The 16,395-nt window shown below is 44.8% G+C and overlaps 1 protein-coding gene across 10 annotated transcripts in view; it reads right to left on the bottom strand.

The window, feature by feature from the left end:
- Positions 1–16,395, bottom strand: part of INPP4A (inositol polyphosphate-4-phosphatase type I A) — a 200,120-nt gene that overhangs the window by 107,655 nt on the left and 76,070 nt on the right. For 9 of the 10 annotated variants that reach the window (XM_077482752.1, XM_077482754.1, XM_077482756.1 and 6 more), the window contains one exon: positions 4,583–4,627. In XM_077482752.1, coding sequence (XP_077338878.1) covers positions 4,583–4,627 — 45 coding nt within the window. Of the gene's footprint in view, positions 1–4,582; positions 4,628–6,449; positions 6,623–16,395 lie in introns of those variants that run through there. The other variant, XM_077482755.1, reaches the window with a different exon arrangement.

The following is a 16,395-nucleotide window of genomic DNA, read 5'->3' as shown; positions in this document are numbered from 1 at the left end:
ACCATTATTGGGTAGTATATCGGGGTACCTAGCGCTATAAAAACCTGGCAGTGAACCTAAAAAAATAACTAGCTACCTAGCGACACTAATGCAGCTATCAGAAAAACGATCGCTTAGTGACACTGGCAAAAGGGGGTGAAAGGGTTAACTCTAGGGGCAATCAGGGGGTTAAACCTTTATTGGGGGGTGGTAGGGGGCTACCCTGTACCCAACACTAACTGCCCTGACAGTTTTTACTGTCACAACTGACACTGAATGCAATGATCAGTAAATAAATGATCACTGCAATCAGTGACACTGACTGGGAGGGGGAGGGGGGCTTATGTGCCTATGTGTGCCTACATGTTAGTGTAGTGTTGGTGCACACTTGCTTTCACTTCCCCTCGTAGTCCGGTCAAAAAGACCGCCCCGAGGAGAATGACATCACTTCCTCCCTGCCTGTGTTTACTATACACAGTGGGTGGAAGCTTCTCATTCGCCAGGAGCGATCGAGAGGGGGTGGCCAGAAACCAACGGCCATCCCCTCATCCCGGATCGCTCCTGAAGCGAAACGGACCGCCGCATCCAGCGGGAAGGCAAGCACGTACATGTACGTGCTTGTGCCTGTACATACCATTGTGATGACGTACATTGGCATGCGACGGTCCTCAAGTGGTTAACAAACTAGCTTCTGTCAATGACCTTTTCCTCTCCAAATCCCTTAATCTATTTGTCATTACTGAAACCTGGCTCCAGGAATTCAACACTACCTCTCCAACTGCCCTGTCCCACAGTGGCCTCCTCTGGACTCACTTCACCAGACCCAGTGGATGAAAAGGAGGTGGTGTTGGACTTCTCCTCTCCCCACAATGCACCCGCCAGGTTCTTCCCACACCGTCCTCTTTTTCCCCCTGCTCTTTCGAAGTGCACTGCATTCGTCTTTTCTCTCCAGCTTGTCTGAGGGTTGCAGTCATTTATCGGCCTCCTGGGCCAGTGTCACGGTTTCTGGATGACTTCTCTCTATGGCTACCTTACTTTCTCTACTCTGAAGTACCTGCCATCATCCTAGGTAACTAACATTCCAATCAATGTTAATACTGGAACCACTTAACTGCTCAACCTAACCTCCTCTTTTAACCTAACACAATGGACACAAACCACCACTCATACTCTCGACCTCGTATTCTCCCATTGCTGCACTCCCTGCAACCTCTCAAAAACCCCCTTTCCTCTCTCTGATCACAACCTTATCTGTTTCACACTCTCCTCGTCTCCTACCTCCCATGCTGCCAACCCACAACTACCTGCAGAAACCTGTGCAACCTCAGCCCTTCCCGTCTTCATTCTGCTACTGATGGCCTTTACAACAAAATCACACCCCTGTCCCGCCCAGACCTATCCACTTCCATCTTCAACACGCTGTCATCCTCCCTAGATGTACTTGCTCCTCTTTCTACACGCAGAACCAGGCCCCATCTGCCACAACCCTGGCAAACAGACAACAGAAGTCTCAAGAGACGCAGTCCTGTTCTTGAGCGAGTATGGCGTAAATCTAAGTCCCTGCAAGAATTTACTCTCTACAAATCTGGCCTTCTCAAATACAACTCCTGCCTCTACACTGCTTAACAAACCTACTACAACACTCTCATCAAGACCCTCTCATCCAAACCTCAACTCTTTTCTACCCTTAATTCCTTACTTCTCAGCGCACTTTGAGTGTCACTTACAACTCCATCTCCTCCACTCCTCTTCCTCTCTCTGCTGGGGTACCCCAAGGCTCTGGCCTTAGGCCCCTCCTATTCTCGCTCTATACCTCTTCCCTGGGCCAGTTGATAACCTCCAATGGCTTCCATTACCTCCTCTATGCCGATGACACCCAGATATATCTCTCCACTCCTCAACTCACCCCCTCAATCTGCTCACGGATCTCAAACTTACTGAAAGACATGTCGATATGGATGTCGCACCACTCTTTTAAACTCAAACTTTCTAAAACTGAGCTTGTAATATTTCCTCCTTCCTGCCCCCCCCCCCCCCCCCCCTCGACGTTTCCAATTAAAATCCACCAGCACAACCATTGGACCCTCCACACATGCCAGGGTAATCTCCGTAACATCTCCAGAATTCGACCCTTCCTGACTAATGGCACTACAAAGCAACTTATTCACTCCTTGACTACTGCAACTCTCTCCTTAACAGTCTACCCTTACGCAGGCTAACCCCCCTTCAGTCTATTATGAATGCTGCTGCTAGACTAATACACCTCACTAATCAATCTATGACTACTGCCCCTCTCTGCCAATCCCTTCATTGGCTTCTCCTACCCCACCGTATAAAACTCAAAATGCAAACCACAACATACAAGGCCATCCACAACAATCACCCCCAGCTACATCACCAACCTCATCTGCAGATATCGCCCAAATCATCCCCTCCGCTCCTCCCAGGCCCGCCTGCTCTCTAGCTCCCTTGTTACCTCCTTATGTTCGTCTTCAGGACTTCTCCAGAGCCTCTCCCATCCTCTGGATTTCCCTGCCCCGGTATATCCGATCAGCCCCTAACCTGTCCACATTTAGGAGATCCCTGAAAACTCACTTATTCAGGGAAGCCTATCCCACCTAACAACCCCATCAAATCATTCCCGGCATCTATTACCTTTTGTACCACCACCCCCTCCCTTTAGAATGTAAGCTCTACGAGCAGGGCCTTCCTGTCCCTTCTGTATTGTACTGTAATTGTGCTGTCCCCTCTCTACATTGTAAAGCACTGCGTAAACTGTTGGCGCTATATAAATCGTGAATAATAATAATAATAATAATAATAATAATAATGTGTTTCTGCAAAGTGGAACATTGCAAAACAATTATATAAACTAAGCCAGATGCCAAGATAACACACGCTAAAAAGGTTCATTATTCATTATTCTTTATTATTCTCTTCATTATTATTTCAGGGATTGGCCTAGTGCTGTGCTTGCAATCCAAGGTGCTTCCAAGTTATAGCCTTTAGAATATATTACCAGACATAGAGAAAAGGCTTTTAAGGGTCAGTCAGCGTGCAATGAACTGCACCTATCTCCTGGTGTTGGCAGCTTTATTGTTAAGTAACCTAATCTTGTAAAATTTGTATGGCCAAATAATAATCTTGGCACTTGGTTTGCAGACTGATGTGCAATATTTGAAACCATACTTCAAACAGTAAGTAAAATAACTTAAAAACAGAATTTGTAACTTTTTTTTGCTGTTTTTTTGCTCATTGGACCTTATCAGATGACTTTTTTTTCCCTATGGGAAAAGAATCAGGTCTCAGGATTTGAGGATACATATTATGCAGAATTCTATGGGTACAGGTACAAAACGGACAATCCACTGCCATCAGACGAACAGCGGCTCGTTTAATGCTCAACTGAGCCTTCTTTTTAAGTTTTCTAAATACATTTAGTGAGCAACAAAACAAAGGTTTTTTAAACTTGGGCCCCATGCACAGTGGAGGTTTAGCCCAGATGCATAGGGCTCTAGCATTTAGGTACTGGTGGAGGGCAAATACGCCCCATTGTGCCATACTGCTGGCAGCCTGTGAGAGGCTGCCAGCTGCTGCACTGGACAGGGGTGCACAGTGCACCTAGCAGTATATATCTTTAGACCAATATACTCCATGTACTATTGCTCAGAGCACAAGAAGTCTGTCCTCCTCCCCCAGATAAACCCTAGAGCCCCATGCACTGTGTCTAAACACTCAGTGTAAGAAAAGCACGTATCCAGCACAGCATAATTTTCTGACGCTTTCCATTATCGTAACAGCATTAAAGCAAACCGGCTAAAATATTTCTGCCTCAAAAGGCCCTAATCATAGCTAAGTTGCATAAGACACAGACGTCAATATAAAAAGAAACCATGCCTGCTATGGGTGGGAACAATCTTGATTGCTCCCAGTGTGCATGGGACTTTACTGTTGTTCGTTTGGAAAGCAGCCACTGCCCAAGTAGAAAAGCTACTATATGTAAAAGCAGCAGTCCCTCTGCAACAGGCTGACAAGCCCCCTTCTGAGTCAAACCTACATTTCTGAAAATCAGCAGGAAGCCTGAGCATTGATGCACACTAAATGTATTTAGGCCAATTAAAGGAAAGTGAATTCGGCTTTAACTTCATATTTCAGACTATAACTTCTGCCTAAACACCAGAACCCATAAGCATAATTCAGAATAGCGCACTGTATTATCAAGGTGTAAAAAAAAAAGGATAAATAAAATAAAAACACTAGTTTTTACCCTAAGGGCTTGTTCAAATCAGATGCGTTGGAGCTAATCTTGCAGCTATTTCCAGCACTGTCCCAATGCAAAGACAAGGCATAATTCCTTGTTTCCTATGCTGTCAGTTCAAACCACAGCGTAATGCAACACAAGCCACAACATTGCAATGCTGCTGCGATAAATAGTACTGCGCCCTGCCAGTGCACACCAGCGGCCATGTATTCAGAGCAACTCACTGGGGTGAAGGAGCCCCCTTTATCGAAACCATTGCTCAGTTTCCACTCTGTGTCTTTGTGTATTAAATAATTTAGGTTATCTAAAAATGGATGCACACTAAAAATAAATGCAGCTTACCCAAACTAAACTCCAAAATTGGCTCATCTGGGTCTTGGAAGTTTCCTGAAAATAAAATACAAGTACACTAATCAGTAATTCAAGAAACGGTTACATTGTGTAAAAGCAATCTATATGTAGAGGAAGAAAAAACTTCTTGAGGATTTAAGCTTGCCAAAGACATTAGAGAATGGTTGGGTATTTAGGCACAATTCAAGCTCTCTCAGGCATCTGTACCAGCTAACATACAGTATGTACATCCATGTTTTGGTGTATGGGTTAGGGCTGGAAAAGTTTGCTGGACACATGATTTTCGGACCTGTCCAAGCTCCCCCTATGACCACTGTTAGTAAGCCTCAGTGAGCAGTGTTCTGTAGACATAAAATCATTTGACTCACCAAAAATAAGCAGATCACTAGATTGTCATCCAATGCCGATGGGCACTGTTGGCTACAAAATGAGCCATAGGGCTGATAAGATAATGTAGAATTCAGTGCTAAATCAATCCAGTTATTAAAATGAATAAGCACTTTTTAAGAATGACATGTGATTACACAGACAATACACATTTCCATTGTGGAAAAAAACAACTAAACACTGCAGAAGTTGCAGAGGTACTTGCACTGCTGCATTTCTTTAATGCAATTTGTGAAAAAGAAACATTACTGACATGATGTCCCAGTACCAGAGACACCATTTTTCATGAACTGTGACAAATATGTTTTTCAGTATCGTAGATACTATGCAGAAGCAAAAAAGACAGGATTCAGGATTCTGAAGAACAAGTTTCTGAGACCCAAAACAGAAACACATTTCATTAGTGGTGATAAAACTTTCATTCTTTGGATGTTCCTTCTGACTGAGGACTATGTCATTACAGACAGAGCTGTGCACAATATAACGCAAGAAAAACAGGTATAGTAGGGAACAAAGAATAAATGCCAATGCAACCGTGACAGAGGTAAGGTCTTCTGGAGAGGACTAGGAGCAAGCCTCTCTCCCTAGGCCATAGGCTTTTGGGGGGAACTGAATGCCAGCCTCTTGCCTGGGTGAGTCGATCACAGTAAGAGACTATGATGACTGGCTTTGGTTAATGGCATAATTTTGAAATCCATTGCATATGAACTGCACTTGTGCTCCAGACCTGCTTCAAACAGGTTTTGCATTCTTATTCACACAGGCACTAAGGCAGGCCATACATGGGACAAATAAGTAATAAGTAAGAAATCTCTTTCGAAAAGCTTATCTAAATATTTTCGTTCCAATTTCACACCATTAGTGCTGCCGTCGAATTTGAGTAAATCGGGCAGGTTGGAAATATTGAGAAAGGAACGTTTTTCTAATCAATGATGGGAGAATCGTGCAAAAAATTTAATAGAAAAATACACGCGCATGTGCAAGAAAAGAAAATTCCCGGAAAGAAAAGAAGATTCCCAGCCACAAAATACATTTTCTATAGCAACATGAGGTGAAATTGAAGGCTTGGTTGGCCGAATTTTGAAATCAATGGTGGCAGCATCGGATCACAAAATTTCTGATTTTCAAAAGAAAATTCTTTTGAAGTTCGACCACGTATGGCCAGACTAAGGGTTACATTCTATTCCCTAAAGAGGCACAATAAAATTTAGAAACACCATCACAAGCAACTTTTCTAAAAAACACATGCTGGAACATACAATATGCAGTCACAGATAGTCAACATATACACAATGAGAGAGGTTTACTAAAACTGGTGCAGCTATTCATAGTAACCAATCATTTTCCAGCTTTTATTGTCAAAGCTTAATTGAACAAGCTGAAGTTAGAAGTGGATTGGTACACACAGAATCTGGTGCAGCTGTGCATATTAAACAATTTTTGTATATCTCCCCCAATGTGTCACACTCACCTGTTCCAGATTCCAGTGCCGGGTCCTGCCCTCTGTGTATTTCCATTAGCTTCCTACAACCGTTGGTGCTGTGGCCAATCACAGAGTGAGCTCTGTCTTAAAAGGCTACCACCTTGGACCACCCTCTGCCTCCTAGGATTCCTAGTTATTCCCTGTGTTCCTTGCCACTATTTGACCCCCCCCCCCCCTCCCATTGTTCATCCTGCTTATGTGATCCCAAGTGCCCCTCTTTCAGCTATCCTCAATTAATCCCTGGGTGTTCCTGCCTGCAACCTACCTGAATCCTAGCACCTATATTATCTATTGAGTACTCAAGTGTAACTGTGACTTCCTTGTGTACCTCAGCAAGTACTCAGTCTCCATTCACCCAGACGTCTTTCTGTGTATTTCAGCCACCAATATGCACCTGTGTGATTTCTTGTGTTTTCCAGCCGGCAACGTGTTACCAGCATCTGTATACTCCCAGTCTGTAATCTACGTCAGTGTTCCCCTGTAAACTCCTAGCTAGCTTCCTGAACGGTGTCCTTGTGCATTCCAGGCTGCTTCCAGTGATCCTGCGAATACCTACCAGCTCCCACTATATGTGTGATTCTGTTTACCCCTGCCAGCTTGTACTGTATTCCCTACTGATCTGTGACCCCAGCATCTCATTGCCTCAAGAAACTCTTCCACCATACCTAATCCTGTCCTAGGTAGTTGGCTGGGTGAGTCAGAGGGCCACCACACAGGAGCCTTCAGCAATGAAACGCCTCTCCTCCATCAGGATCTCTGAAGAAGACAGGCAGCTCATTAGACTATGCCTCGGCCCTTCTGACAAGATAATGTAGAATCCAGGACTCAGCTAATCCGGTTATTCAAGAAAAGGAACCAGGAAGAACTTAAAAGAATGACAGGTGCTTATACTGACATAAATACACAATTCTTAAGGAAAACTCAGTGAAAATAACAAGTATGAGCAAGAATATTTGTCAAGCAACGGGTTTGCTTATATTCACATTTTAGTAGACATAATTCTTGGGGAATTTCAGCTGGTACAGTATTTTCTCTCTTGGTGTTATGTAATTAGTTACCCAAGGGACAGCGACAGTGTCCACATTACAGAGAACTTTTCTATTCCACTATATAGAAGAGAAAAGAGAAATTGAATCCAGGTGGAAGAAACCTAAAATGCCTTTGTCTGTCGCTGCACCCACATCTTGACGGTTAATACTGTTTTACTACAGATCCACAACAGACATGTTTGTTCATTTAAAACATTTTTTACTTGCAGATCTGGCTCTTATGCATTGTTCCCTCGTATTGGGGATGGAGGTTCGCTCTTCCTCCGGGAGCTGTGATGCACAAATGGGGAGTTTTCTCCCCTGCTGTCTCTGTCTTTCTCGGATGGGCGGAGCCACCAGTGCATTGGCATCATGCCTGTGCACCCACTAGGAGACTTCCGCATTCCAGTGGTGTTCCCATCAATTGGGTGCAGTGTGTCACCTAGGTAGTGGGCGGGGATCTCGATTGTGTGCCGCCGTGCATGGCGGGTCCTCCCCTTGATCGCCAGACACATGACGATAGGGGCAGAGGCTGCAGCAGTTTTTAGGCGGGGGTTTTGGCATGGCAAACTTTCCTTCCATCTTGTCCCTTCAACAAACAGATGGGAGGTCCAACTACACTGCTAGGCACTTGGATATATTTTTTATACTTATATACATTATCTCACCAGTACAATTATTTATCTCTACACATACACCCTATGACATTTTATCCACATCCTATACACATTTTTCTATCCTTTTCATTTTCTCCCTTTTTCCTTGTTTTTTTCATTATACTCCAGCTTACTCATTTTCACCTCTTACCTTTTTATTTTGCTACAGTTCTTTACTCCTTCATTTCTTTTCTCACTTTTTCTTCACTCCTTTTTTACATTTCTTTCACTTCACACCATCTCCCCCTATGCTCTGCAGGACACCTCTGAATACCTTGTACCAAAGTACATAACCTTTTACTCTTAGGACATTGCCATTTTAGTTCTCTCAGATTTACATACATACTTATATATCCTATACAGCGAGCACGCCTTGCAAGATTTATGGGATATGTTTGGGTCCACACTTTCATTTCTAAACCTTTGCCATGCCTGCCGTACATCTAGCCTCGGTCCTCCATGCTGTGGTCTCCGTCCCTTCAGCTCCCGGAGGAGATGTCCTCTGCTGACCCCTGCTTGGGATCAGCCTTTGAAGCCAATTGTCTGACAAGTAATTATGGGATCATCGGGTTCAGGCTTCATGCTCTTGTCCAAATCATAATCTATACTCCAATATACACTTTACTTGTTTTTACAGACATCAGTTATGCACATCAGCCCCTGAAGAAGCAAGGAAAGCTTGCGAAAAGGCGTCGGGTTAGAGATGTATAATGTATATCTGTACTATTAATACTTTGCGATGTTATATCATTATGGCTATGTTTAGAGAACTATTATGCTATGTTGCTGTTTTTATGAATCTGTCACCCATGCTCATGTTCTGTGTTGGATGATATTGTTACCATTCAAATAAACTTTGTTACCCATATATATTTGTTTACCTTTTGAACATCATGAACACTTCATTTAAAGTCCCATGCCCGACTTTTGCTTCTGTTCTATGTAATATAGGGATGGAGGCGTTTAATGTTAGGGGGCAGTTTTCAGACTTTCTCTTTTTTTCTATTCCACTATATGGGCGGTCCCATCAGTGAACTGGGTTTTGCTATACTCTGATAATGTTCATATTTATATTCCTGGTAAATAATTGAATTGCTTTAACTATGGTGTCATAGGCATAATTGCTATACATTTTTGTAAAGTAGAGCAACATATTGTGGCCCACTATAGCATCTGTTCATAAAGTGCATAAAGCTAAAGGTTGAAGATAATTGCAGTGTGTGTATAATAGATGGTCTGGTTGTAAAACAAAACAAATCACTTTGGATACACTTCTGTACTCCATAACATAGACACAACATATTGAATAAGAAGCCCTTATACATTCACAACATACTGTAAATGTGTCACTGACCTCATCAGGACATTTTACAAATGATTGCTCACAACACTGAAGAGATTCAACCAGTGATATGTTCACAGTGTTATTTACAAAAGGTCAAAGTAATTCTATACATCACTCTCTTCAGAACTCCAGCCCAATTCAGTCTGCCCCGAAAAAACATTCTGATGTCTTGGTATAAGTAGAATAAAAAAAGGAGCTGGAATGTAGTGTGTGTCTGTATGTATACAGTTGTGCTCACAAGTTTACATACCCTGGCAGAATTTATGATTTCTTGGCCATTTTTCATAAAACGTGAATGATGAACACAAAAACATTTCTTTCACTCGTAGTTAGTGTTTAGCTGAAGCCATTTATTATTAATCAACTGTGTTTACTCCGTTTAAATCATCCTGACAACAGATACTACCCAAATTACCCTGATCAAAAGTTTACATACCCTGGAATGTTTGGCATTTGTACAGACACAGGAGGTGGCACACACACAGGTTAAAATGGCAATTAAAGGTTAATTTCGCACCTTTGTGGCTTTTTACATCACAATTAGTGGCTGTATATAAATAGTCAATGTGTTTCTTAGCTCTCATATGGATGCACTAAGCAGGCTAGACACTGAGCCATGAGGAGGTCGAAAAGAACAGTCAAAAGATCTGAGTAACAAGGTAATGAAATATCACAAATATGGAAAAGGATATAAAAAGATATCCAAAGCCTTCAATATGCCAGTCAGTACTGTTCAATCACTTAAAGCGTGGTTCCACCCTAAAGTGGAACTTCCACTCATTGGAACCCTCCCCCCTCCGGTGTCACAGTTGGCACCTCTCAAGGGGGAGGGGGTGCAGATACCAGTCTAAGACAGGTATTTGCACCCACTTCCGGGCATAGACGGGAGTCTATGCAGTTTCCTGTCCCGCCGCGCTGTCTGCTGGGACACACACGGGTCCCAGAGACAGTGCGGACCATTCATATTGCACTGCACGACTCGCGCATGCGCAGTAGGGAGCCGGGAAGTGAAGCCGCAAAGCTTCACTTCCTGATTCCCTCACCTAGAATGGCGGCGGCAGCAGCCAAGAGATCGATTGGTCTCGGCTGCCGACATTGCTGGACAGGTGAGTGTGCATTTATTAAAAGTCAGCAGCTGTATTATTTATAGCTGCTGGCTTTTTTTTTTTTTTTTGCAAATCTGTTTATTGGGATTTAGACAGTGAACAAGCAACCAAAAGCAAAACAAAAACAAAAACATTGGTCACGATTAGTGTTACAGGCGTGACGTGTACAGAGTTGTAATATAAGACAGTGCGTTACATACAAAACATGTCGGAGAATTCAAGGCATCTCACCGGCCACAGAGAGCAGTCTCCATGTGCAGTAGGACGACTCGGAACTAAACCATGCTACTCAGATATACAACATTTCCACTAGTGCATATTCCTATTTATTAACAAACGATAATGCGTTAAGTAGGCTGTGGGTCTGAGGCCGTGGAGGCATCCGCCAGCCAGCTGGACCAGACCTTGTTATATTTTTGCGGGCAACCTCTATTAACATAGCAGTCCTTGTAGAGAGGCAGGCTTTCGTTCACCAATTTTTTCCACAGGGAGAGAGGAGGAGGAGTGGGCTTACGCCAGCTGAGTGCAATGGCCTTGCGGGCATAGAAAAGAAGTAGCCCAGCTAGGGTGCGCCGCGCCACAGTGGGAATTAGATGGTCTAGCAGGCCCAGTATGCAAGTTTCTATAGAGAGTTGGAGCGATATGGAGGTGACCTGTGTAATGACCCCTAGTATCTCCTTCTAATAGTCAACAATGGCTGGGCAGGTCCAAAAAATATGAATGAAGTCCCCCGGTATTGTCCCACAACGCCAACATCCCGGGGGGGAGGCGGGGTTCATTTTGTGCAATCTGTATGGGGTGAAATATGCTCGGTGGGCCATCTTAAACTGTATCAGCCGATCTCTCAGGGAGACCAGGGATCTGAAGGGGAAGTCCCACATGTCATCCCAATCATCATTATCAAAGGTGGGAATGTCTCGCACCCACTTATCTCTAAGTTTTCCCAAAGTAGGGAGGGAGGTCATTATCAAATGGGAGTAAAGTTTTGAGGTGGGCTTATTGTCACAGCTGGACTTGAGGAGGCCCTCCAGTGCGGATTGGACAACCTGGGGGGGGGAACTGGAGAACTGGCACCTGAAGGCATGGGAGAGTTGTAGATACCTAAAAAAAATAACTCTGCGTGACGTTGAAATCAGAAATCAACTTGGGGAGTGGAGCCAGCGATTGGTCAGAAATCACCTGGTCCACTGTTCTAATATTGAACTTAGTCCAAGCATGGGGTTCAGGCAGTTTGTAAAACTGCTCCAGGGTGGGGTTTCGCCACAAGGGGGCAGCTGGAGAAAGTGCATTGGTTGGGTATTTTTAAATTTTAAGTCCTACCCCCCATGCACGTAACATGGTGCGCATGGAGGGGGGTCAGTGGGTACGGGGCCTTCGGGCCACGATAGAGTAAAAATTTCAACGCCTCCAGCGACCCCAACACCGCCGCTTCAACCAAGGTGGCAGGGTTTGTCTTATCAGGAGTGAGCCACCAAGCTGCTGTAACCAGCTGGGTGGCTAGAAAATATTTGTACAGGTCAGGGCACGCCAGTCCTCCCTGGGAGGACGGACGCGTAATTGTTGACCATCCATACCTGGGGGACTGGTTTCCCCAGATGAAGGAGGCAAAAAGACTATGCAGACGGGAGAAAAAGGATTTGGGAATCCAATGTGGAGATTGGCGAAGTAGGTAGATAAATTTCGGTAGGATTTTCATTTTTATCAGGTTTATCCGCCCTAGCAATGATAGGGGTAGTGACTCCCATGCCTTCAGACGCAGCCGTGTCTCATGAACCAATGGGGATAGATTTAGGGGTACGAAGTCCGAAGCCTGCCTCGAGACCACAACCCCAAGGTACCTGAAGGTCTCCACCCACTGTAGGGGTATATCAGGGGGGGCAGTGTCGCGAGCTGCTGGGTCTATGGGGAATAGAAGCGACTTCGACCAGTTAACCTTAAGGCCCGTGATCGTGGAGAATGAGTCAAGAATTTGTAATGCCCCTCTGAGTGAGGAGTCCGCATCGTTGAGGAAGAGAAGGAGGTCGTCCGCATACAGGGCGACCCTCTCCTCCAGCCAGCCAACATGCAGGCCTCTGACATGCAGGGAGGTACGTAAGGCCTCCGCCAGTGGTTCCATTGCAATGGCGAATAGGGCCGGAGAAAGAGGGCAGCCCTGTCTCGTGCCCCTGGACAAAGGGAAGGACCGTGAAAGACTCCCCCCCAACTTAATGGCCGACGTGGGGTGCCTATAGAGCGTCTGAAGCCACTTAATAAATACCAAGGGGAACCCCATTCTGCGGAGGACCTCCCACAGAAAAGGCCACTCAACAGTGTCGAAGGCCTTCTCTATGTCTAGGGAGGCCACCACCCTGGAACCCTCAGTAAGTTATTGAGCATGGATGTTAGTAAACAGGCGTCGTAAGTTGATGTCAGTGGCTCTATTAGCCATAAAACCAGTCTGGTCTGTCTCTATCACAGACGGCAGTAGGGGCTGTAGTCTCATAGTGAGCAATTTGGTAAGAATTTTGAAGTCCGCATTTAGGAGGGCGATAGGCCTATATGAGGCACAGGATGTGGGGTCCTTAGGGGCCTTGTGGATTAGTATTATGTGTGCATGGCTCATGGAGGTGGGAAGGGTGCCCTCCGCCAGACAGTGAGTATAGAGCTGGGCCAGCTGGGGGGCAAGTAGGTCCCTGTGGGTTTTGTAGAACTCTATAGGGAGGCCATCTGGACCCGGGGATTTCCCTGCGGGAAAGGAGCAAATGGTCCTCTGTACCTCCTCCGGGGTAATGGGCCTTACCAAATTTCTCTCTCGGCGTCCGAGAGCCAGCCGAGTGCCAGGGGGTCCAGCCAAGGTGCCAGGTCCTGTGGCCTGAGATCCGAGGGCAGTACGGAGGTATAAAGGGAACTATAGTATTGCCTAAATGCGTCCAATATGTCTGTAAAAGAGGAGACCGATTCACCTGAGGGGGTCACCACACTAGGTATCACCGTCAGGGGCAGGTCGTGTTGAGCTAACATTGCCAGGAGACGACCGTTCCGGTCCCCCTGTTCAAAAAATCTTTGCTTGTTGCGGTAAAGATCCAGTCTGGCAAGATAGCTGCTGGCTTTTAATATTTTTTTTGTAGGTGGAATCCCTCTTTAAGAAGTGGAAAATTTGGGTCTCTCTTGATACCAAGCCAAGGTCAAGGGATACAAAAGAAAAAACCACAGGTAACCTCAGGAGAAATACAGGCTGTTCTGGAAAAAGATGGTGTGGTTGTTTTTAAGGAGCACAATACGATGATACCTGAACAAAAAAGAGCTGAATGGTCAAGTTGCCAGGAAGCCTTTTGTACAAGTTACACAAAAAGCCTGGTTACAACATGCCCAATACCTCCTTGACATGCCTCATTGGCTTTTTTGTGGCATTGGTGCAGTAAAGGTTTCCTTCTGGCAGTTCAAATATGCAGCTCTTTTTTTTTTGTTCAAGTATCATTGAATTGTGCTCCTTAACCACTTTAGCCCTGGAGAATTTGGCTGCTCGATGACCAGGCCATTTTTTGCGATTCGGCACTGCATCACTTTAACTGACAATTGAGCGGTCGTGCGACGTTGTACCCAAACAAAATGGACGACCATTTTTCCCCACAAATAGAGCTTTCTTTTGGTGGTATTTGATCACCTCTGCGAATTTTATTTTTTGTGTTAAACAAAAAAAAAAGAGCGACAATTGAGAAAAAATAAATATTTTTATATATAATAAATATACCCCCAAAAAATATAAAACAAACATTTTCCTCTCAGTTTAAGGCAGATATATATTCTTCTACATATTTTTAGTAAAAAAAACAAAAAAAAAACAACGCAATAAGCTTATATTGATTGGTTTGCGCAAAATTTATAGCGTCTACGAAATAGGGGATAGTTTCATGGCATTTTTATTATTATTATTTTATTAGTAATGGCAGTGCTCTGCAATTTTTAATCGTGACTGACATTATGGCGGACACATCGGACATTTTTGACACTAGTTTGGGTCCAGTCATTTATGCAACGATCAGTGCTATAAAAATGCATTGATTACTGTGTAAATGACACTGGCAGTGAAGGGGTTAACCCCTAGGGGGCAGTGAAGGGGTTAAGTGTGTCCTAGGGAGTGATTCTAACTGTGAGGGGGCTGGGCTTGAACACACAGGACAGTGATCGCTGCTCTCAATGACAGAGAGCAGTAGATCACCGTCCTGTCACTAGGCAGAACGAGGAATGCTTTGTTCTCAGTGACACGATCACCGGGAGACCAGCGGACAGAGTCCGCGGGACTCGCGGGCGCGATCATGGTGCATGGGACGGGAGTGCACTCAAGGTGCCAAGGCGGGGAATTCAAAGGGACGTACAGGTACGCCCATTTGCCCAGCCATGCCATTCTGCCGACGTAAATGTACATGCGGCGGTCGGCAAGTGGTTAAAAACAACCACACTGTCTTTTTTCTCCTGCGGTTAACTGTGGGTTTTTCTTTGAATCCTGAGCAATTCTTTTTCCAGTGTGCCTGCAATCTTTCTTGGTCTTCCTGACCTTGGCTTGGCTTGTTATCAAAGCCAAAATTTGGTACTTAAAAATCTCCATAGGCGACGCTTAATTATTTATTTATTTTTACAGGCTACCAGTTTAGAGTCACAGAGGAGGTCCTGGGCTAGAATTGGTGCCCCCGCTCTAACGCACGTGACAGTACCTCACATGTGTGATTTGAACACCGTTTACATATGTGGACGCGACTTGCGCATGCGTTCGCTTCTGTGCACAAGCACATGGGGGTTGGAGACGCTTGAAAAAAAAAAAAATTTTATTCCTTATTTGAACTTTTACATTTTTGAATTTTTACACTTTCTCTTTAAAAAAAAAAAAAAAAAAAAAAATGTTGATCACTTTTATTCCTATTACAAGGAATGTAAACATCCCTTGTAATAGGAATAGTGCATGACAGGTCCGCTTTATGAAGAGATCTGGGATCTATAAGACCCCACATCTCTCCTTCAGGCTGGAAAGTCCCCGGCATTGTTTACATCCGCCAGCCCGGACGTGAGTGGGGACCATCTGGTTACCAGAAATCTCTATGACTAACTTCCGGCGGCGACCAAGTCATTCTCCGGCTTGCCGATCGCACGGGCGAGACTGGAGAAACCCCGGAGGGGATGCCGCATGGAAGAATGATCAAACGGCTGAATTGCCGCTATGATTGTTCTTATGGTGCACAGAATCGCCAGGGGAAAAAAAAAATATTTGGATGATGCCTGTAGCTACAGGCATCATTCAGAAATTACCATGTCCATGATGTCATTTGACGTGCTGCTGGCGCAAAGTGGTTAACACACACTCACCTGTCCCATGATCCAGCAATGCAGCTGCCACTCACCTGTCCCATGATCCAGCAATGCAGCTGCCACTCACCTGTCCCATGATTCAGCAATGCAGCTGCCCGAACCCTCAGTTCTCTCCCTCTTCTCTCCCCGATGCTGGCATTGCAAGTGTTGGCACCTGGCTGTGACAGCTGGCAGCTTCACAGCCGGGTGCGCACTGTGTATGAAGTACAGCACCTTCCCACTGGTTGGGCAATCTTCTGGGACCTGTGACGTGTCCCAGAAGGCTAAAATGAGGGAACGGAAAAGGAGAACTTCCGCTCGAGCCATCTAGGAGGCTTGAGTGGAAGTGGGAGCAGGTACCTGTCAAAACTAGGTACCCATTTCCCCCCTTCCCAAAAATGACATGCCAAAGGAATGCTTAAAGCTGAACTTCACCTTTTGAAATAATAAATAAAATACAAGATTAACAAAGCATATTTG

Source organism: Lithobates pipiens, unplaced genomic scaffold (assembly GCF_037356315.1).
Source record: "Lithobates pipiens isolate NorthernLeopardFrog02 unplaced genomic scaffold, aLitPip1_a1.2 Scaffold_16, whole genome shotgun sequence".
NCBI lineage: Eukaryota > Metazoa > Chordata > Amphibia > Anura > Ranidae > Lithobates > Lithobates pipiens.
Note: the sequence above shows the minus strand (reverse complement) of the source record. Positions and strands in the feature narration are given on the sequence as shown.